At 49.7% G+C, this 23,515-nt stretch overlaps 1 protein-coding gene across 4 annotated transcripts in view; it reads left to right on the forward strand.

Moving 5' to 3' along the window:
* Positions 1 to 23,515, forward strand: part of cep135 (centrosomal protein 135) — a 215,817-nt gene that overhangs the window by 176,784 nt on the left and 15,518 nt on the right. For all 4 annotated transcript variants that reach the window (XM_072496794.1, XM_072496792.1, XM_072496793.1 and 1 more), the window contains 2 exons: positions 2,377 to 2,562; positions 6,176 to 6,385. In XM_072496794.1, the coding sequence (XP_072352895.1) occupies positions 2,377 to 2,562; positions 6,176 to 6,385 (396 nt within the window). The remainder of the gene's footprint in view (positions 1 to 2,376; positions 2,563 to 6,175; positions 6,386 to 23,515) is intronic.

The following is a 23,515-nucleotide window of genomic DNA, read 5'->3' on the forward strand; positions in this document are numbered from 1 at the left end:
GAGGAGGTGTGTGAGGAGAGGAGGTTGTGTGTGTGAGGGGGGGAGAGGTGTGTGTGTGAGAGGGGAGGAAGCGTGTGTGAGAGGGGAGGAAGTGTGTGTGAGAGGAGAGGAAGTGTGTGTGAGAGGAGAGAAAGCGTGTATGTGTGAGAGGAGAGGAAGCGTGTGTGGGCGAGGAGGTGTATGTGTGTGGGAGGAAAGTAGGTGTGTGTGTGACGGGGCCGTGTTTGTGAGAGGGAGGTGTGTGTGAGAGAGAAAGGAGGAGGTTTGTGTGAGAGAGAGGGCGAGGTGTGTGTGGGGGGGGCAGGTATGTGGGTGGGTTTAGGGAGAGGTATGTGGGGGGGGGCGAGGTGTGTGTATGGAGAGGGAGGTGTGTGTGGGGAGGTGTGTTTGTGTGTGAGGGGAGGTGTCTGAGAGGTGGAGAGTGTATGTGTGAAAGGGGGAGGGTGTGCGCGGGAGACGTGTGTGAGATGGAATGAATGTGTGTGTGAGAGACGTGTGTGTGTGAGACGAGAGTCATGTGTGTTTAGGGGAGACGTGTGTGTGTGTGGGAAATGTGTGTTTGTGTGTGGGGGGGGGGGGGGTGTGGGAGATGTTTGTGTGTGTTTGTGTGTGTGTGTGGGGGGGAGACTTGTGTGTGCCTGAGTGCGATGTGTGAGAGAATCCCAATCGATTGCAATTTGTAAGACCGTGAGGGAAGACTTCTTCACCAAAGGAATGATAACACTGACCAATAGGTATCTTTTACGGTTAAACAAGGTTCAATTGAAATACAGACTTAACCATATTAACAAAAATGAAATAACTTTACAATTAACAGCTAAAACAGTCCTTAAATACAAGGAAAAAAGACTTTAACTCCCTTTCTACACCTGCCACTGTATATTCCAATTAACAACCCAATACAGTTCAAATGCCACTTATAAATAAAGTTAACAATCAGAGATATTTGCTTCGCTGTACTGACCTTTAGAGACCCTTCCTGGAACAATCTGAAAATCTGTCTGTCTTGTCAGACACTTTTATTCAACTTAAAAATCCTATAGCAGACTGCAAAACTACAGATAGGCTGACTAGTCCCATCAATTACATCATCTGTATCCCAAGCATGAAGCATTCTGCAGTCTCCTCTCACTAAGATGTCCTATGACCTGCCTTTTGATGGTTGAATACTTCTTTTGATGAACATTTGGTTTTCTGGAAAGGTAACTGGCAGGTCTTTCCATACCCTTGTCATCTTGTAAAAGTATAGCACCAACGCCCACATCACTCACATCAATTGCTCGTCATAATTCGATGTCGCCAAAACTGGTGTATTGGTTAACACAGTTTTCAGATTGTCAAATGCCTCCTGATATTCTGATGACCACTGCAATTTTCTGTGCTTTTTCAAAAGTTCAATCAGTGTAGCTACCACACTGCTAAAATTTGGCACAAATTTTCAGTAGAAATCACTTATACCCAGAAATCTCAAAACTTCTCCTCTCATTGACAGTATTGGGAACTCCCCAGTAGCTTTTATTTTCACATTCTATGGGGCCATCTGACCATGTCCAACAGTATGACCCAAGAGCGTGACTTGAGCTTTCGCAAACTCATTATCCAAGTGCTCTAATTGTTGACGGGCAGCGCTGGGAGAAGAAAAATTATTTCACTGGATTTGTATGTCTTGAGAAAAGCAACTAGAGGTCTCATTTTTTAAAATTCTATATTTATGAAATGCATGTACAAAATTCATCCTACCTTGGTTATTGTTTGTCAATGGGAGTCTCTGCACAAATCTGTTCAATTAGAACCTAACAAATAGCAGGAGAAAGCCATCTAACCTTGAAGGAATGTAGGCCTATTCTATTCCACCTCTGCCCATAGGGCAATCCCCTTCACCCTGGAATCAGTCTTGTGATCCTTTGCTCCACTCCCTGGTGGATCAATACCTAAATATGAAGACGATGGGGAATCAGGATTGGTGTGTATGTTCTGCAGGGCTTTTATTTATTCATGGGATGTGGGTGTCGCTGGCTCGGCCTGCTGTAATATCCTGATAGACGGGCAACCACCAGATGGATTAACAAATGAACAATTTATTAAAACTTGTTCAGCAGGCATTTAAGAGTCAACCAGGTAAGAATGACAGATTTCATTCCCTAAAGGACATTAGAGAACCAGATGGATTTTTACAACAATTGGCAATGGTTTCACAGTTAGACTTTCAATTCCAGATTTTTTTATTGAAATCAGTATTTCACCATCTGTATGGTGGAATTTGAACCCAGGTCCCAGAGCATTACCCTGAGTCTCTAGATTACCAGTCTAGTGATATTACCATGCCACTGTCTCCCCTCTAAATCCTTCTCTACTTAACCTTTTTTTTAATAACAGGAACAAGAACTCCATCATATGCTGGAGCAATTCCGAATGGCAAGTAATCAAGCTGAGAACTGGGAGCACAAGGCCCATCAGGCAGAAGGAGAGAGCAGTTCAATTCGACTGGAGCTCCTGTCTGTAGACACCGAGAGACGGCACCTTGAAGAAAGAGTGGTCAAGCTTGAAAGGGAAATAGACCAGGTATTAAATATCAACAAAATCTGTATAACTAAAATTTACCTAGAATTTTGTATCCTCTTTGGTCATTTTATGTAATATAGGAACAATGTCCTTGAACATGCTTCCTAACAGCACTGTAGCAGAATGGGAGCGAGAGGTCCGGAGGTGCCTGGTCCATAAGGGGAGGGTGTCCCCGGTCAGAAAGGGGCTTCTGATGGAGGTCTTTCCTCCGTTCCCAAGATCGAGACCAGGGATTTTTTTAAATTTCCCACCCTCAGTTATCGGGCGCCTGCCAAACTGAAAATTCAGGCTGGGCAGAAAAGGCCCTGAAGGTGGCCACTTAAAAGCCTTATTAGGGGCAAGGGTGGACTTTTCATCCAAGATCCTGCCCGCCCACCCCACTGTAAAATTGCATGCAGCCATGATCCCTGAGGGAATTCTACCCATGCGATTTCAGCGCCCACCCAACCCCCCTCCCGCCTCCGCCTCCAATCCCACTTGGTGGAAGATAAAATTCAGGTCTTTTTTGCTCCCGTCTACGCTCCTTACAGTTTACAGTTCACTTGTGTTTATCTCATCAAATCTGGGTAGGTGCTTTCTATCCCATCATCTAAGAAAGTCATTAACAAACGTGGTGAATACGGCAGGTGGTGTAATTCCCGGGGCTCCTGCCACACACACTACAGGACAGGGTGCTCTCGTGGGGGGGGGGGGGGGACTACAGGACAGGGTGCTCTCGGGGGGGGGGGGGGGGGGGGGGAGATCTCGGAAACTTACCTGGTGATGCAAGAGGAGGAGGAGGCCTCGGTGGTGGAGGTGAAAGGTAAGTGGGAGGAGATTGAGGAAGGGACATGGGCAGATGCCCTAGGGAGGGTGAACTCTTCCTCATCGTGCGCGAGGCTCAGCCTCATACAGTTTAAGGTGCTGCACAGGGCATACATGACCAGGACAAGGATAAGCCGGTTTTTGGGGGGTGAGGACAGGCGTGTTAGGTGCTCAGGGAGCCCAGCAAATCACACCCATATGTTCTGGGCATGCCCAGCGCTGGAGGAATTTTGGAAGGGCGTAGCGAGGACGGTGTCGAGGGTGGTAGGATCCAGGGTCAAACCGGGCTGGGGGCTCACAATATTTGGGGTGGCAGAGGAGCCGGGATGCAGGAGGCGAAAGAGGCCGGTATTCTGGCCTTTGCGTCCCTGGTAGCCTGGCGAAGGATTCTTCTTCAGTGGAAGGATGCGAGGCCCCCAAGCGTGGAATCCTGGATCAGCGATATGGCGGGGTTCATTAAATTGGAGAGGGTGAAATTTGCCTTGAGAGGGTCGGTACAAGGATTCTTTAGGCGGTGGCAACCGTTCTTAGACTTCCTGGCAGAACGGTAGACATTGGTCAATGGCAGCCGCAACTCGGGAGGAGGGGGGGGGTTTACGTTACTTTATTTCTGTTTCTGTTATTTACACTGGATGGTCCAGGGGGGTGTATATACCAGTTGTGTTAAGTCGGGGTGTTAATGTTAATTTATTATTTATGTACTGGGGGGAGGGGGGTAGGGAGGGTTGCTTTTCTAGACCGTGTTTTGTACTTAACCCTGTTGGGTTCCTTTTTCATTTTGTTATTGATATTTTATGAAAACCTTAATAAAAATTTTTTTTTTTTTTTAAACAAATGTGGTGAATAGTTGAGCTCACAACACAGATCCTTGCGGGACACCACTAGTCATGTCCTACCAGTTGGAATACTTATCCATTATCACTACTCTGTCTATTGCTGCTCAGCCAATTCCCAACCAAGTTAATCATTTGCCTCCAGTTCCATGAGCTTTCACTTCAGTTAACAGTCTATTATGGCCTAAGTGATTATTACTGGGCCGCCAATATCTCAATGGTGTGTAAGTGGATGGGAGAAGGGGAGGGAGCGGCGTGGAAGAGATTGGAGATGGCGTCCTGCAAGGGGACCAGCCTACAAGCAATGGTGACGGCGCCGTTGCCGTTCTGCCCGAAGAAATACACCACAAGCCCAGTGGTGGTGGCAACATTAAAAATTTGGGGGCAGTGGAGACGGCATAGGGGAAGGACGGGAGCCTCGGTGCGGTCCCCGATAAGAAATAACCATAGGTTTGTTCCGGGGAGAATGGATGGGGGATTTGGAGCATGGCAAAGAGCTGGGGTAGTACAACTGAGAGATCTGTTCGTAGATGGGACGTTTGCGAGTCTGGGAGCGCTGACGGAAAAATATGGGTTGCCCCAAGGGAATGCATTTCGGTATATGCAACTGAGGGCTTTTGCGAGGCAACAGGTGAGGGAATTCCCGCAGCTCCCGACGCAGGAGGTGCAGGATAGAGTGATCTCCGAGACATGTGTGGGGGATGGTAGGGTATCGGATATATACAGGGAAATGAGGGACAAGGGGGAGATGATGGTAGATGAGCTGAAAGGGAAATGGGAAGAAGAGCTGGGGAAGAGATTGAGGAGGGGCTGTGGGCTGATGCCCTACGTAGGGAAAACTTGTCGTCCTCGTGTGCCAGGCTAAGCCTGATACAATTCAAGGTTCTACACAGGGCGCATATGACTGGAGCACGGCTCAGTAAATTTTTCGGGGTAGAGGATAGGTGTGCGAGATGCTCGAGAGGCCCAGCGAATCACACCCACATGTTCTGGTCATGTCCGGCACTACAGGGGTTCTGGGTGGGGGTGGCGAAGGTGCTTTCGAAGGTGGTGGGGGTCCGGGTCGAGCCAAGCTGGGGGTTAGCTATATTCGGGGTTGCAGAAGAGCCGGGAGTGCAGGAGGCGAAAGAGGCTGATGTTTTGGCCTTTGCGTCCCTAGTAGCCCGGCGTAGGATATTGCTTATGTGGAAGGAAGCCAAACCCCCGGGCCTGGAGACCTGGATAAATGACATGGTAGGGTTCATAAAGCTAGAACGGATAAAGTTTGCATTAAGGGGTTCGGCTCAAGGGTTCACCAAGCGGTGGCAACCGTTCATTGACTACCTCACAGAACGATAGAGGGAATGGGAAGGCAACAGCAGCAACCCAGGGGGGAGGGGGGGGGAGAGGACCCGGGCGGGTTCTCAGGGATGTCTCTGTATATGTATAGATATGTGTATTAGGTAATGTATATTGGACTGTTGGATTGTATGTTTGGAGAGTAATTATTTTTGATAAGGCAGTTTCCATTTAGTTTTTTGTTTATATATTATTTATTTATTTGTTTAAAAACTGGCCACTGTTATTTATATTGCTTTATTGTTGTTAAAAATGAAAAACCTTGTATTGTTATGTTTGGCCAAAAAATTTGAATAAAATATATATATATTTTTTAAAACAGTCTATTATGAAGAACTTTATCAAACACCTTTTAGAAATCCATATAAATAACATCTGTAGTTATTCATGTCTAAACTGTTAGTCACATGTTCAAAGAATTAAATCATACAGCAATCATGTGAAAGAGGTGTCATCCAAAAGTATGTAGAGATTAAACTTCTATTAAAGAATAAAGAATATCAAATGTTCTTTATTTCATATTTACTTCTAGATTGCACCAGCAATTAACTTTTATATTATCATAAACCTTTGTTTATTAATGTGACAAATGTGTACATATTTTTGTGTGCTTTACTGTCCATTCTTCTTTAATTTAGCACCTATCTGCCCAGCAAGCATATGAGAAAGAGATTTCCTGTACTGCTAAATGCACGACAAAACTGGAAGAAGAGTTACGACAGACACAGGCTGAGAAATGCCAGATTTTAGGGGACCTAGCTTCAGTCAGAGAACTGTGTGCCCAACTGGATTCTAATAAGGAATTGTTGTCTCGGCAGCTTGCGTCTAAGACTATGGAACATGAAAGGGTATGGTTAGATGAAATATTGTGTGTGCTTAATTTAGAGTAAGATTTTTAAATATTAGATTAAAAGGACTATTTAATAGTCAAGAACTGTCTATATAATCAGTAGTCATTATAAGTTTGTGTCTTTTGCTTATGGAATCCTCTTTTCTAATGAGAGCAGCCTACAGATGTGACTTTAGGAAGGGATACCCAGATGGTAATATTTTAGCACTTCAGCTTTGGAACAGCAAGTGAAGAGCACATGACAAAATAAATCACCATCAAAATTATCATTTACAGTGATCTTAAAATTGTACATTCTCAGCAGATTTAATATTGTTACCAGAGCCTCCAACATATACTTCCTTTTTGGAAACATTCATGTGAGTTATTCCTATAGAATGTCTAGCGGAATGAATTGTGAATATATTGAATCACGTTTTGGCAAGTTCTCCTTTGAAATAAGATGGAATAGTGAGACTAGTAATCAACCTCTAAATTAGAGCCATTATGGAGCTACAAATTCCTTGTAGAGTTTTGATATGGCCCAGAATGCATCTTGTGGCCTAAGTTTTATAAAATTGCTCTACAATGCATTATTGGAACTTAATCTTAGATTACATTTTAGTAGTTTTATAATTGCAGGATTCCTCATGATTTCACCATAAATCTTTTTGACACATTTTTACTGTTTCCACAAAATAATTGCAGATGGGAATAGCCATTCAGCACATCTTAATTTACTCATCTAGAAAAATCCTAAAGCTTTCTTCTCAAGGTATCGTCCAATTGTTTCGTAAAGTATTCTGAAGTCATCTCCACAACTTGAGATAGATGTCAATTTCACATCTCCTTTGGAAATACAATTTCCTCATATAAATTTAAATTATTTACTCTTCTTAGTTTAAACAGTAAAGCCAATGCCTCCACCCATCCCTCCAACACGTATGCACTATTTGTAATCGGTTATGAAAATCGAGACTTGGCCCAATGTTACACATAAGATCACGTCAACCTAAATTGTAAGCAGGTTTGAGATCACGTCAACCTAAATTGTAAGCAGGTTTTTTTTTTTGCTGAACACTCATCCGTCGAAGTGATGGGAGAATCATATCATCATCTTTTTGAACCTATATACCCCAGTTCTCCTCGTGCGATTTAAGTTAAAATAATACGCAGAATTTAACTTTTCCATTAGTTTATCTAATTTACTTGTGTACAATAATCTATAGGACGCCTCCTTCCAGGTTGAAAGTCCTTGTGGAAACAAAGTCCCATCTTCACATTTGAGGATACCCTCCATCGTGTTGTGTGGCACTACCACCGTGCTAAATGGGATAGATTTCAAACAGATCTAGCAACTCAAGACTGGGTACCCATGAGGTGTTGTGGGCCATAGAATTGTATTCAACCACAATCTGCAACTTAATGGCCTGGCATATATATCCCCCACTCTATCATTACCACCAAGCCAGGGGATCAATCTGGTTCAACGAAGAGTGCAGGAGGGCATACCAGGAGCAACACCAGGCATACTGAAAAATGAGGTGTCAACCTGGTAAAGCAACAGCACCGGCATACTTGTGCACCAAACGGCATAAGCAACAAGTAATAGATGGAGCAAAGCGATTCCACAACAAACACATCAGATCTAAGCTCTGCAGACCGGCCATATCCAGCCATGAATGGTGGTGGACTATTAATAAACTCACTGGAGGAGGAGGCTCTACAAATATCTACATCCTCAATGATGGAGGAGCACAGAACATATGTGCAAAAGACAAGGCTGAGGCATTCACAACAATCTTCAGTCTGAAGTGCCAAGTGCGTGATCCACCTTGGTTTCCTCCGGAGGTCCCCATTGTTGCTAACTTTTGGTTGGCTCTTAATTCGTAATTTGCTCTGTTTGTTTAACCTTTGCTTTAGAGTTGCCAGGTACCCTTATGGTACTGCCACGAGGTTCAAGTTCAAGTACTGATCAATAACTCAACACACCAATTAGTAAGATTCAAATCAAAACACATTTATTATACACAGTAAATCACTACTCATGCATAAACTCTACTTTCTAGGCTATTTCTATCACTAAAAGGCCTATACTTAGCTTCGGACTGGCCCACCAGGTATGGGGAACAAATGGCCTTTCGTTCAGGTCCTGAGTCTGCAGGATTCAAAAGCTGGTATGGACTGGTAGCTAGGAGCGCCTACCTCGTAGCGAGCATTGACTTGAGACTTACTTGGTTGGCGGCAACAAGACAGATCACTGTCAAGGGTTGGTTCAAGTTGCTGAGTAACCCTGCCAAAGAAGGACGATTTGAACTTGGGGGCTTTACTTTATAATCCCCAGGGGCTTCCCGCCCTTTGGGGCGGACCCCGTACCTGGTTCCAAGTGATTGGACTACTTTCTGATCACTTGGATCGATTTCTCCAATGCTGGAGTGGCTCCCTGATCACTGGGCGGTCCCTAAGTGTCCGTTGGCCTTCCTTTGTCTTGGCTCCTGCTGGCGCCGAGGAGTCTGGCTTGGCTTTATTTACTTTAACTGTTGCCATTGTGCCTTGGAATCGCACATTACTATGTAGATGGCTGCTGCATTACTATGCAGGTGGCTGCTGGTTTCAGTGCTGTCTGGTTCCTTACAGGTTTCAATACAAATGATTTCGGTATTTGCTAGTCTTTGCCTGTGTTGGCTGAATTTCCCTTCAGCCTTTGCGGTTCTCCATTTTAAGCCGGGAAGTGGCCAACTCAGGTGGCTACACCATCAGCACAGATGTCAGCCTTCAGCCAATACAATTCACTCCGCGTGATATCAAAAAACGGTTGAAGACATTGGATACTGCAAAGGCTATGGGCCCTGGCGATATTCCGGCAATAGTACTGCTCCAGAATTTGCTGCACCCCTAGGCAAGCTGTTTCAGTACAGCTACAGCACTGGCATCTACCCGGCAATGTGGAAAATTGCCCAGGTGTGTCCTGTTCACAAGAAACAGGACAAACCCAACCCAGCCAATTACCGCCCTATCCGCTTACTCTCTCATCAGCAAAGTGATGGAAGAAGTCATCGACAGTGCTATCAAGAGACACTTACTCAGCAATAACCTCCTCACAGACATTCAGTTTGAGTCCGCTAGGGTCACTCTGCTCCTGACCTCATTACAGCCTTGGTTCAAAAATGGACAAAAGAGCTGAATGTCAGAGGTGAGGTGAGAGTGACTACCCTCGAAATCAAGGCTGCTTTTGACCGAGTATGGAATCAAGGAGCCTTAGCTAAACTGGAGTCAATGGGAATCATCAGGAAAACTCTCCGCTGCTTGGAATCATACCTGACACAAAGGAAGATGGTTGTGGTGGTTGGAGGTCAATCACCACCGCTCCAGGACATCACTGCAGGAGCTCCTCAGGGTAGTGTCCTAGGCCCAACCACCTTCAGCTGCTTCATTAATGATCTTCTCTCCATCATAAGGTCAGAAGTATGAATGTTTATGCAGTCATCTGCAATGTTCAGCACCGTTTGCAACTCCTCTTAATGAAGCAGTACATGTTCAAATGAAATGAAAGAATGAAATAGATATAGGACAGAGGTCAGAGGTAGGTTCTTTACGCAAAGAGTAGTGAGGCCGTGGAATGCCCTACCTGCTACAGTAGTGAACTCGCCAACATTGAGGGCATTTAAAAGTCTATTGGATAAACATATGGATGATAATGGCATAGTGTAGGTTAGATGGCTTTTGTTTCGGTGCAACATCGTGGGCCGAAGGGCCTGTACTGCGCTGTATTGTTCTATGTTCTATGTTCTATGAAATGAAAATCGCTTATTGTCACGAGTAGGCTTCAATGAAGTTACTGTGAAAAGCCCCTAGTTGCCACATTCCGGCGCCTGTTCGGGGAGGTTGGTACGGGAAATGCAGCAAGACCTGGACAATATCCAGGCTTGGGCTGACAAGTGTCAAATTACATTTGTGCTGCACAAGAGAGGATCTAACCATGGCCCCTTGATATTCAATGGCATTAACATCGCTGAATCTCCCACAATCAACATCCAGGGGGGTTACCATTGATCAGAAACTGAATTGAAGCCATATTAATACTGTGGCTACCGGGGCAGGTCAAAGGCTAGGAATCCTACGGTGAGTAATTCACCTCCTGAACCCCCCGCCCACCCCAAAGCTTGTCCACCATCTACAAGGCACAATTCAGGAGTGTAATGGAATACTCTCCACTTGCTTGGATGAGTACAGCTCCAGCAACACTCAAAAAGCTAGACACCATCCAGGACCAAGCAGCCCACTTGATTGCTCCCCATTCCACAAACATTCAAACCCTCCACTATCGCGAACTTTAGCAGCCTTGTAGCCTTGTCTACCATCCACAGGATGTACTGCAGTAACCAAGGTTTCTTAGTCAGCACCTTCCAAACCCACAACCACTACCGTCTATTTTTTTTAAAAATATGTTTTATTGAAATTTTTTTCCCAAACAACAATTTTTCCCCTCTTACAAAGCAAACGCAACAATAACAATACAGAAATTTTTAACAATACACAAGTAACAAAACCCCTTTATCTTTGACCTAAACTAAACTAAACCCCCCCCCTCCCCCCCCCCTTCCCCCTGGGTTGCTGCTGCTGGTCATCTGTCTTCCCTCTAACGTTCCCCTAGGTAGCCGAGAAATGGCTGCCACCGCCTGGTGAACCCTTGAGCCGATCCTCTCAGGGCAAACTTTATCTGCTCCAGTTTAATAAACCCCGCCATATCGTTTACCCAGGCCTCCAGTCCGGGGGGTTTCGCCTCCTTCCACATGAGTAGGATCCTGCGCCGGGCTACTAGGGACGCAAAGGCCACAACGTCGGCCTCTTTCGCCTCCTGCACTCCCGGCTCTTCCGCAACTCCAAATAGAGCTAACCCCCAGCCTGGTTTGACCCGGGCCTTCACCACCCGCGAAATCACTCCCGTCACTCCCTTCCAATACCCTTCCAGTGCCGGGCACGCCCAAAACATATGTGCGTGGTTTGCCAGGCTCCCGCCACACCTCCCACATTTGTCCTCCACTCCAAAGAACCTGCTCAATCTTGCTCCCGTTATGTGTGCTCTATGTAGCACCTTAAATTGAATCAGGCTAAGCCTGGCGCATGAGGAAGAGGAATTTACCCTGCTTAGGGCATCAGCCCACATACCCTCCTCTATCTCCTCCCCTAGTTCTTCTTCCCACTTTCCTTTTAGTTCGCCCACCGACTCCTCCCCCTCTTCCCTCATCTCTCGGTAAATCTCTGACACCTTGCCCTCTCCGACCCACACCCCTGAAAGCACCCTGTCCTGTATCCCCTGTGTCGGGAGCAACGGAAATTCCCTCACCTGTTGTCTAGTAAACGCCCTCACCTGCATATATCTCAAGAAATTTCCCCGGGGCAACTTATACTTTTCCTCCAATGCTCCCAAGCTCGCAAAAGTCCCATCTATAAATAAATCTCCCACCCTCCTAATTCCCAACTGGTACCAGCTCTGAAATCCTCCATCCATTCTTCCTGGGGCGAACCTATGGTTGTTCCTGATTGGGGACCCCACCAGGGCTCCCCGCACCCCTCTCTGTCGCCTCCACTGTCCCCAGATATTCAATGTTGCCGCCACCACCGGGTTCGTGGTAAACCTTTTAGGTGAGATCGGTAGGGGCGCCGTCACCAGCGCCTCTAAACTCGTCCCTTTACAGGACTTTCTCTCCAGTCTTTTCCACGCCGCTCCCTCACCTTCCATCATCCATTTACGTATCATTGCCACATTGGCGGCCCAATAGTAATCGCCCAGGTTCGGTAGTGCCAATCCTCCTCTGTCCCTACTACGCTGAAGGAACCCCCTCCTTACTCTCGGAACTTTCCCTGCCCACACGAAGCTCGTGATGCTCCTGTCTATTTTATTAAAAAAGGTCTTGGTGATTAGTATAGGGAGACATTGAAATACAAATAAGAACCTCGGGAGGACCATCATCTTAATTGCTTGCACCCTGCCCGCCAGCGATAGAGGCTGCATGTCCCACCTCTTGAAGTCCTCCTCCATTTGCTCTACCAACCGTGTCAGATTAAGTCTGTGCAAGGTTCCCCAGCTCCTAGCGATCTGAATCCCCAGGTATCGGAAGTTTCTTTCCACTTTCCTTAGAGGCAAGCCTTCTATCTCTCTACTCTGGTCCCCTGGATGTATCACAAATAATTCACTCTTCCCCATGTTTAGCCTATACCCCGAGAAATCCCCGAACCCCCTCAAAATTCGCATAACCTCTATCATCCCCCCCGCTGGGTCCGACACGTATAACAATAGGTCATCCGCGTATAACGAGACTCGGTGTTCTTCTCCCCCTCTAATCACCCCTCTCCATTTCCTGGAGTCTCTCAACGCCATGGCCAGAGGTTCAATTGCCAACGCGAACAACAATGGAGACATCGGGCATCCCTGTCTTGTTCCCCTATATAGTCGGAAATACTCCGATCTATGTCGACCTGTAACTACGCTTGCCGTTGGAGCCCCATAAAGAAGTCTAACCCAGCTAATAAACCCGTTCCCAAACCCAAACCTCCTGAACACTTCCCATAAATACTCCGACTCCACCCTATCAAATGCCTTCTCTGCGTCCATTGCCGCCACTATCTCTGCCTCCCCCTCCACTGGGGGCATCATTATCACCCCTAATAGTCGTCGCACGTTAACATTCAGTTGTCTCCCTTTTACGAACCCTGTCTGGTCTTCGTGCACCACCCCCGGGACACAGTCCTCTATCCTCGATGCCAGTACCTTTGCCAACAATTTGGCGTCCACGTTCAATAATGAAATGGGTCTATAGGACCCGCACTGCAACGGATCTTTATCCCTCTTCAAAATTAACGATATCGTCGCCTCCAACATCGTCGGGGGTAGAGTCCCCCCTTTCCTGGCCTCATTGAACGTCCTCACCATCAACGGGGCCAACAAGTCCACATATTTTCTGTAATACTCCACCGGGAACCCGTCTGGTCCTGGGGCCTTCCCTGCTTGCATGCTTCCTAGTCCCTTAATAACCTCGTCCACCCCAATCGGTGCCCCCAGGCCTACCACCCCCCGCTCCTCCACTTTCGGGAACCTCAATTGGTCCAGGAACTGCCGCATCCCCTCCTCTCCCTCTGGGGGTTGAGACCTATACAGTTCCTCATAGAAGGTCTTGAACACCTCATTTATCTTTCCTGCCCTTCGCACCGTGTCTCCCCTTTCGTCTCTAATTCCTCCTATCTCCCTCGCTGCTGCCCTCTTTCGCAATTGATGAGCCAACAGGCGACTAGCATTTTCCCCATATTCATACCTCCTCCCCTGTGCCTTCCTCCACAGTACCTCCGCCTTTCTGGTGGTCAGAAGGTCAAATTCCGTCTGGAGTCGTCTCCTCTCCCTGTACAATTCCTCCTCCGGGGTCTCTGCAAATTCCCTATCCACCCTTAAAATCTCCCCCAGTAATCTTTCCCTTTCCTTGGTCTCTGTTTTCCTTTTGTGGGCCCCAATGGAGATCAGCTCTCCTCTGACCACCGCTTTTAGTGCTTCCCATACCACTCCCACAGGGACCTCGCCGTCGTCATTGACCTCCAGGTATCTCTCAATACACCCCCGCACTCTTGCACACACTCCCTCATCCGCCATCAGTCCCACATCTAATCGCCAGAGTGTTCTCTGCTCCCTTTCCTCTCCTAATTCCAGGTCCACCCAATGTGGGGCATGATCCGAAACCGCTATGGCTGAGTACTCAGCTTCTTCCACCCTAGAGATCAACGACCTTCCCAAAACAAAAAAATCTATCCGGGAGTACACTTTATGGACATGGGAGAAGAAGGAAAACTCCCTAGCCCTAGGTCTAAGAAATCGCCATGGATCCACTCCCCCCATTTGGTCCATAAACCCCTTAAGTACCTTGGCCGCTGCCGGCCTTCTTCCGGTCCTTGAGCTGGATCTATCTAGCCCCGGGTCCAGCACCGTATTAAAGTCCCCTCCTAAAATCAAGTTTCCTACCTCCAGGTCCGGTATACGCCCCAGCATCCGTCTCAAAAATCCCGCATCGTCCCAGTTTGGGGCATACACATTAACCAACACGACCTCCATTCCCTCCAGCCTGCCACTCACCATTACATATCTACCTCCGCTATCTGCTACGATGTTCTTTGCTTCAAATGCTACCCGTTTCCCCACCAAAATGGCCACCCCTCTATTCTTTGCGTCCAGTCCTGAGTGGAACACCTGTCCCACCCATCCTTTCCTTAGCCTAACTTGGTCCGCCACCTTTAGGTGCGTCTCTTGGAGCATAACCACGTCTGCCCTTAGTCCTTTCAAATGCGCGAGCCCTCGGGCCCTTTTTATCGGTCCGTTCAGGCCTCTCACGTTCCACGTGATCAGCCTCACTAGGGGGCTACCTGCCCCCCTCCCGTGTCGACTAGCCATTACCTTCTCTAGGCCAGTCCCATATCCCGCCTCCGCGCTCCCGCTCGCTCCCCCAACGTCGCACACCATCCCCGCCCACCCACTCTTTAGCCATTTCCTTTTGGATTTCCGCAGCAGCAACCCAGTTGTCCCCCCCCCCCCCCCCCTCCCTCCCCGCTAGATCTCTTTCTAGCATGATTGCTCCCCCCATATTACTTCCGTAAGTCAGCTGACTTCAACTGACCCCGGCTACTCCTGCTCACTCCTCGACCCCCCCCCCCCCGTGTGGGGAACTCCCATCCGCCTTGCGCCTGTCTTCCCGCCTTATTCTTTCTGGCGCCGGAACATCCCTTTACCTGACCCGCCTCTTATGGCGCAGCTCCCTTTCCCCTACCCCCCCCCCCTTCCCCATTCTCCAACTATGTCCCGTCTTTCCCCCCTCACCAGCGCCCACATTTCCCCAATGTCTCCCCCCTTCCCAATTTACTTCTCAATTAACTTCAACCATAACATTAACAATAACATTTCCTGCAGCATCAGTCCCTCAGTTCCGATCCAATTTCTCTTCTTTGATGAAGGTCCATGCTTCCTCCGCCGTCTCGAAATAATGGTGTCTCTCCTGATACGTGACCCATAGCCTTGCCGGCTGCAGCACCCCGAACTTCACCTTCCTTTTATGCAACACCTCTTTGGCTCGGTTGAAGCTCGCCCTCCTTCTCGCCACCTCCGCACTCCAATCCTGGTATACCCGCACCACTGCATTCTCCCATCTGCTACTCCGCACCTTTTTAGCCCATCTCAGGACCTCTTCTCTATCCTTAAGGCGGTAAAATCGCACGATTATCGCCCTGGGTGGTTCTCCCGCTTTTGGTCTTCTCGCCGGAATCCGATTTGCCCACTCCACCTCCAAGGGGCCCGTAGGGGCCTCAGCACCCATCAGTGAGCTCAGCATCGTACTTGCGTACGCTCCACAGTCCACTCCTTCCACACCCTCAGGGAGACCCAGTATCCGAAGGTTCTTCCTTCGCGCTCCATTTTCTAGGGCTTCGATCCTTTCAGTACACTTTTTATGAAGTGCCTCGTGCGTCTGTGTCTTAACCGCCAGGCCCAGGATCTCGTCCTCAATATCTTGTCACCTTCTGCTCCACCACGCGGAGCTCTGTCTCCTGGGTCTTTAATGTCTCCTTGAGCCCCTCAATTGCCTGTAGCAACGGGGTCAGCACCTCCCTCTTCAGCAGCTCCACGCACCGTCTCACAATTTCATCCTGCTCAGGCCCCCATGTCGCCTGCGCTTTCTCCGCCGCCATCTTGTACTTCTCTCTTTCTGACCCTTTGGTCGACGATTCCTCGCGCTGCAGCCGCCGCCGCCGGTTTTTTCCTCCTTCGTTTGGGGGGGACTCCCTTCTCACACACCCCACACCGGGTTGCGTCGTCGAAAAATTCCCCGTTGGGGCTCTTAAAAGAGCCCGAAGGTCTGTCGGAGCTGGAGCCGCCGAAGCGTGCGGCTAGCTAGGCATCACCGCAACCGGAAGTCCCTTCAGTGGCCTTGATGAGGTCTTTTCACAGTTGTTCCCTCTGCTGCTAGAATTCACCTTTGATACAGGCCCTCAGGTCAGCTTGCAGCTTTAAGCTTGCCCTTCCCCCGCCTGCATGCTGGAAGAGGCCCTGTTTCTCCTGCAGTTGCAGCCAAATCTTTTACTGTTTATGCCGTGTCTGGCAACCCAGAGACATACCCTTCCTGGGGGACACTGTCGGGGGAATATTGCAGCCTTCTTCCCACACCGGGAAATGTCAAACAAATGCCGTGGGGGCCCTGTAAAAGAGCCCAAAAGTCCGTTCCAAGCAGGAGCTGCCGAATATGCGACCTAGCTCTGCATAGCCGCACCCGGAAGTCAACCACTACCATCTAGAAGGACAAGAGCAGCAGATACCTGGGAACCCCACCACCTGGAAGTTTCCCTCCAAGTCACTCACCACCCTGACCTGGAAATATATCGCCGTTTCTTCACTGTCGCTGGGCAACATCCTGGCACTCCCTCCCTAACAGCACATTGGGTGTACCTACACCTTGGACTGCAACGGTTCAAGAAGGCAGCTCACCAACACCTTCTGAATGGCAGCTAGGGATGGGCAGTAAATGCTGGCTTAACCAGCGACGGCCACATCCCATAAGTGAATTTATTTTCAAAAGTACAATTTGGAAATGGGTGCAATTTCAGAGAGATCCGCGTGTATGTACACCAGTCTTTTAAAGGTGGCAGGATAAATTGAAATGGGTGTTTGGGATCCTTGGTTTTATCAATAGTCATAGAATCACTACTGTGCAGACGGAGACCATTCAGATCATTGAGTCTGCACCATCCTCAGAAGGAGCATCCTACCTAGGCCCATGCCCCACCTTATCCCAGTAACTCTACCTCACCTTTTGGACACTAAGGGGCAATTTAGCAAGGTCAATCCCCCTATCCTGCACTTCTTTGAACTGTGGGAGGAAACCGGAGCACCCGGAGGACACCATACAGTCACAGGGAGAAAGTACAAACTCCACACAGTCACCCGGGTCCCAGGTGCTGTGAGGCAGCAGTGCTAACCACTGTGCCGCCATGCACAATAGTGCACAAAAGGAAGGAAGTTTTCCATTGTAAAAGGCTAGTTATGAATCAGCTGGAGTATTATGTTTAACTCTGGGCACCAAACATTAGGAGGTTCCATTAAATTGGTTAATAGCTAATGTAACTCCTTATTCATAAAGGGAGGGAGACTGAAAGCAGATAACTACAGGCCAGTTAGCTTATCATCTGTCATAGGGAAAACGGTAGAAGCTATTATTAAAGACTTATAGCAGGGCACTTAGAAAAATTCAAGGTTTTCAATCAGAGTCAACATGGTGAACGGGAAATCATGTTTACCTAATTTATTGAAGTTGTTTGAAGAAGTAACATGTTCTGTGGATAATGGGGAACCAGTGGATGTACTGTACTTAGATTTTCAGAAGACATTCGATAAGGTGCCACTTCAAAGGTTATTGCCAGAATTCATGGTGTAGAGGGTAACACATTGGCTTGGATAGAAGATTGTCCAGCTAAGAAGAAACAGTAGGCATAAATGGGTCGTTTCTGGTTGGCAGGATATAATGAGTGGTGTGCAACAGGGATCAATGCTAGGTTCTCAACTTTTACAAGTTAGACTTCCGGTTGCGGTGATGCGGAGCTAAGCCGCGCGTTTCGGCAGCTCCCGCGAAAACGGACTTTCGGGCTCTCCAGAGGTGCCCCAACGGAGCTTTTTTCTGATTAATCCCGTGTGGGAAGGAGCAGTGAGGTCCCCCCTACAATATTTGGCAGGGAGCAGCGGTGGAGCAACGAGGAAAGAGGCCATGGAGCAGAGATCAAAGCGAGGGGAAGAAGGCAAGATGGCGGAGGGCAGAGAGCAAGCAGCGTGGGGGCCAGACCAGCAGGAGTTCCTCATGAGATGTGTGGAGGTGCTGAAAAAGGAGGTGCTGGCGCCGATGCTGTTGGCGATCGAGGGGCTGAAGGAGACCCAGAAGACCCAGGCGGTGGAGCTTCGTGAGGTGAATGATAAAGTGAACACCAACGAGGACGATATCCTGGGCCTGGCGGTAAAAGTGGAGGCGCACAAAGCGGTGCACAGGAGGTGGGCCGAGAGAATTGAGGTCCTGGAGAACAGGTCTAGGAGGAAGGACCTCCGGATTCTGTGTCTTCCTGAAGGAGTGGAGAGAGCTGATGCCGGGGCGTACGTGAGTACGATGCTCCATTCGCTGATGGGTGCGGAGGCCTCTCGACCCCCCTGGAGCTGGAAGGGGCTCACTGGGTCCTGGCGAGGAGACCCAAGGCTGATGAGCCGCCAAGGGCGATAGTGACAAGGTTCCATCGCTTCGTGGACAAAGAAAGTGTGCTGAGATGGGCCAAGAAGGTGCGGAGCAGCAGATGGGAGAACGCGGTGATCCGAGTATACCAGGACTGGAGCGCGGAGGTGGCAAAGAGGAGAGCTGGCTTCAACCAGGCCAAGGCGGTGCTGCATAGAAAAAGAGTCAGGTTCGGCATGCTGCAGCCTGCGCGACTGTGGGTCACTTATCAGGACCGACACCATTATTTTGAAACGCCAGAAGAGGCTTGGACCTTTATACAGAGGGAAAAACTGGACTCGAACTGAGGGGATGTGGTTGTATATGGGGTTGTAAATATGGGTAAAGAATATTTTGTGGGTGGGATGATGGATGGGAATGTGGGTAGAGTTCTGGTTAAAATTCCTAAAATTTCCTTTTTTCTTTTCTGTCGACAAAATGATGATGATGGGGAATGTGGGCGTCGGTCCTGGAGGGAGGTGAGACTCGGGGATGAGGGAACTGGGATGATGGCCGCAACAGGAGCTGCGCCATAGGGGGCGGGGCTGGTTCAGGAAAGCACGGGCTTTTTTCCCACGCCAAAAAGGGGGGGGGGGGTGGAGGAAGGTAAGGAGGAGGAGAGACTCCCATACGGGGAGATCAACGGGAAGGCGGGGGAAGCCGGGGTCAGCAGAGGTCAGCTGACTCACGGAAGTAATATGGGGGGAGCAAAGGTGCGAGATGTGGATCTAGCGGGGGGGGGGGGGGGGGGGGGGATCTAGGGTTGCTGCTGCACTGTCCGAGGGGGAACTGAAAATGGAAGAGGTGGTCGGGGCGGGGGTTTCCCGCCTGGGGGACTGGAGGGTGCGGGAGGCGCGAGCACAGGACTGGCCTAAGATAGGAGATGGCTAGTCGGGGGGTTAACCCCCCCAATCCGGCTGATCATGTGGAATGTGAGAGGCCTAAATGGGCCGGTTAAGAGGGCCGGAGTGTTCGCGCACCTAAAGGGACTGAAGGCAGATGTGGCCATGCTTCAGGAGTCACATCTGAAGGTGGCAGATCAGGTCAGGTTAAGGAAGGGATGGGTGGGACAGGTGTTCCATTCAGGGCTGGATGCAAAGAATAGAGGGGTGGCAATACTGGTGGGAAAGCGGGTGTCATTTGAGCCCAAGAACATAGTAGCGGACAAGGGAGGCCGATATGTGATGGTGAGTGGTAGGTTGCAGGGGACGGAGGTGGTACTGGTGAATGTATATGCCCCAAACTGGGACAATGCTGGATTCATGAAACGGATGTTGGGGCGCATTCCGGACCTGGAGGTAGGGAGTTTGATAATGGGTGGGGATTTTAACACGGTGCTGGACCCAGCATTAGATCGTTCCGGATCAAGGACGGGGAGGAGGCCGGCTGCGGCCAAGGTGCTTGGGGGGTTTATGGATCAGATGGGGGGAGTAGATCCGTGGAGATTTGCCAGACCTTTGGCCAGAGAATTTTCTTTTTTCTCCCACGTACATAAGGCCTACTCCCGGATAGATTTTTTTGTTTTGGGCAGGGCACTGATCCCGAAAGTGGAGGGAACGGAGTATTCGGCCATAGCCATTTCAGACCATGCCCCGCACTGGCTGGAGCTGGAGCTGGGGGAGGAGAGGGACCAACGCCCGTTGTGGAGGTTGGATGTGGGACTGCTGGCAGACGAGGAAGTGTGCGGTAGGGTGCGGGTGTGTATTGAAAGATATCTGGAGGCTAACGACAACGGGGAGGTGCAGGTGAGAGTAGTATGGGAGGCGCTGAAGGCGGTGGTCAGGGGAGAGTTAATCTCCATCAGGGCTCACAGGGTGAAGAGAGAGGGCAGGGAAAGGGAGAGGTTAGTGGGGGAGATTTTAAGGGTGGACAGGAGCTATGCAGAGGCTCCGGATGAGGGACTACTCAGGGAGAGACGAAGTCTCCAGTCGGAGTTCGACCTGTTCACCACAGGGAAGGCAGAGGCACAGTGGAGGAAGGCACAGGGGGCGATATATGAATATGGGGAGAAGGCGAGCCGGATACTGGCACACCAGCTCCGTAAGAGGATTGCAGCGAAGGAAATAGGTGGAGTCAAAGATGGCAGGGGAGCTACGGTGCGGAGTGCAGGGTAAGTGAATGAGGCTTTTAAGGCCTTTTACGAGGAACTGTATAGGTCCCAGCCCCCAGGGGGAAAAGAGGGGATGCGGCGATTCTTGGATCAGTTGAGGTTCCCAAGGGTGGATGTGCTGGTTAAAGGACTGGGGAGCATGCAGGTAGGGAAGGCCCCGGGGCCGGATGGGTTCCCGGTGGAGTTCTACAGGAAGTATGTAGACCTGTTAGCCCCGTTGCTGGTAAGGACCTTCAATGGATCAAGGGAGCGAGGGACCCTGCCCCCAACAATGTTGGATGCGATGATCTCTTTGATCTTGTAGCGGGATAAGGACCCACTGCAAGGTGGGTCAGAAAGACCGAACTCGCTCCTTAATGTAGATGCAAAGTTGCTGGCAAAAATGTTGGCCATGAGGATTGAGGACTGTGTCCCGGGGGTGATTCACGAGGACCAGACGGGATTCGTAAAGGGTAGGCAGTTAAACACTAATGTGCGAAGGCTCTTAAATGTGATAATGATGCCATCGGTGGAGGGAGAAGCAGAGATAGTGACAGCCATGGACGCGGAGAAGGCCTTTGATCAGCCAGGAGTTGGGGGACCCGACAGAAACTGAATCTGACGAGCAAATGGAGGAGGATTTCAAAAGATGGGACCTGTTACCGCTCTCGCTGGCGGGTAGAGTGCAGTCGGTCAAAATGGTGGTCCTTCCGAGGTTTCTGTTTGTGTTTCAGTGCCCTCCCATCGTGATCACGGAGGCCTTTTTTAAGAGAGTAGGTAGGAGTATTATGGGGTTTGTGTGGGCGAATAAGACCCCGAGAGTAAGGAGAGGGTTCGTGGAATGCAGTAGGGACCGTGGAGGGTTGGCGCTGCCAAACCTGGGGAGCTACTACTGGGCAGCAAATGTGGCGATGATCTACAAGTTGGTTATGGAGGGAGAGGGGGCGGCATGGAAGAGGATGGAGATGGCGGCCTGTAAAGGAACGAGCCTGGGGGCGTTGGTGATGGCACCCCTGCCGCTCTCGCCGACAAAGTATACCACGAGCCCGGTGGTGGTGGCAACACTAAGGATCTGGGGCCAGTGGAGACGGCACAGGGGTGCAATGGGAGCATCGGTGTGGTCCCCGATCAGGGGTAACTACCGGTTTGTCCCGGGGAAGATGGACGGGGGGTTCCAGAGCTGGTATCGAGCGGGGATTGAAAGAATGGGGGACCTGTTCATCGACGGGACGTTTGCGAGCCTAGGGGCACTGGAGGAGAAGTTTGAGTTACCCACGGGAAATGCCTTTAGGTATATGCAGGTGAGGCGACAGGTGAGGGAATTCCCGTTGCTCCCGGCACAAGAAGTTCAAGATAGGGTGATCTCGGGTGTATGGGTCGGGGAGGGCAAGGTGTCGGAAATACACCAAGAGATGAAAGAAGAGGGGGAAGCGCTAGTAGAAGAGTTGAAGGGTAAATGGGAGGAGGAGCTGGGGGAGGAAATCGAGGAATGGCTGTGGGCTGATGCCCTGGGTAGGGTTAATTCTTCCTCCTCGTGCGCCAGGCTCAGCCTGATACAATTTAAGGTGGTTCACAGAGCGCACTTGACGGGGGCGAGGTTGAGTAGGTTCTTTGGGGTAGAGGAGAGATGTGGAAGGTGCTCAGGGAGCCCGGCGAACCATGTCCATATGTTTTGGTCATGCCCGGCACTGGAGGGGTTCTGGAGAGGAGTGGCGGGAGCAATATCTCAGGTGGTGAAAGTCCGGGTCAAGCCAAGCTGGGGGCTAGCAATATTTGGAGTAGTGGACGAACCGGGAGTGCAGGAGGCGAAAGAGGCCGGCATTCTGGCCTTTGCGTCCCTAGTAGCCCGGCGAAGGATCTTGCTAATGTGGAAGGAGGCGAAGCCCCCCAGCCTGGAGGCCTGGATAAATGATATGGCTGGGTTCATAAAGTTGGAGAGGATTAAGTTCTCCTTGAGAGGGTCTGCGCAGGGGTTCTACAGGTGGTGACAACCGTTCCTAGACTATCTTGCGGAGCGTTACAGGAAGGTCGGTCAGCAGCAGCAGCAACCTTGGGGGGGGGGGGGTGGGGACGTCCTGGGAGGAGGGGGGGGGGGGGGTGGGGAGGGGGGACTGACTGGGAGGGTAGATGAGCAAGAGATAACATGAAGGGTTGGGAAAACTGGCATGTACGGGAGAGGGCCAGTGTACAAAGCTGTGTAAATATATCATTTTGCCATGTATATATCTTGCTCTGCGCGATTTCTCGTTTGTTTTTTTTTTGTTACGGGGGCGGGGGGTTATTGTTTGTAAGGGAGAAAAATTGTGTTAAAAAACTTTAATAAATATATTTTTTATTAAAAAGAGGCCTTTGATCGGGTAGAGTGGGAGTATCTCTGGGAAGTGTTGAGGAGGTTTGGGTTCGGGGGAGGGTTTATTAGTTGGGTTAAGCTCCTGTATAAAGCCCCGGTGGCAAGTGTGGTCACGAACCAGCGGAGGTCGGAGTATTTCCGGTTGTATCGAGGGACGAGGCAGGGGTGCCCCCTGTCCCCTCTGCTGTTCGCATTAGCAATTGAACCTTTGGCCATGGCGTTAAGGGAGTCGGGGAAATGGAAGGGGGTGGTTCGAGGGGGAGAGGAACATCAAGTGTCGCTTTATGCAGACGACCTGTTGCTGTATGTGACGGATCCAGTGGAGGGGATGGTTGAGATAATGCAGATCCTACGGGAGTTTGGAGATTTTTCGGGCTATAAGCTCAATGTGGGAAAGAGTGAGCTCTTCTTTGTGATCCATCCGGGGGACCAGGG

The sequence above is a fragment of the Scyliorhinus torazame genome, chromosome 3, assembly GCF_047496885.1.
Source record: "Scyliorhinus torazame isolate Kashiwa2021f chromosome 3, sScyTor2.1, whole genome shotgun sequence".
In the NCBI taxonomy this organism is placed as follows: Eukaryota; Metazoa; Chordata; class Chondrichthyes; order Carcharhiniformes; family Scyliorhinidae; genus Scyliorhinus; species Scyliorhinus torazame.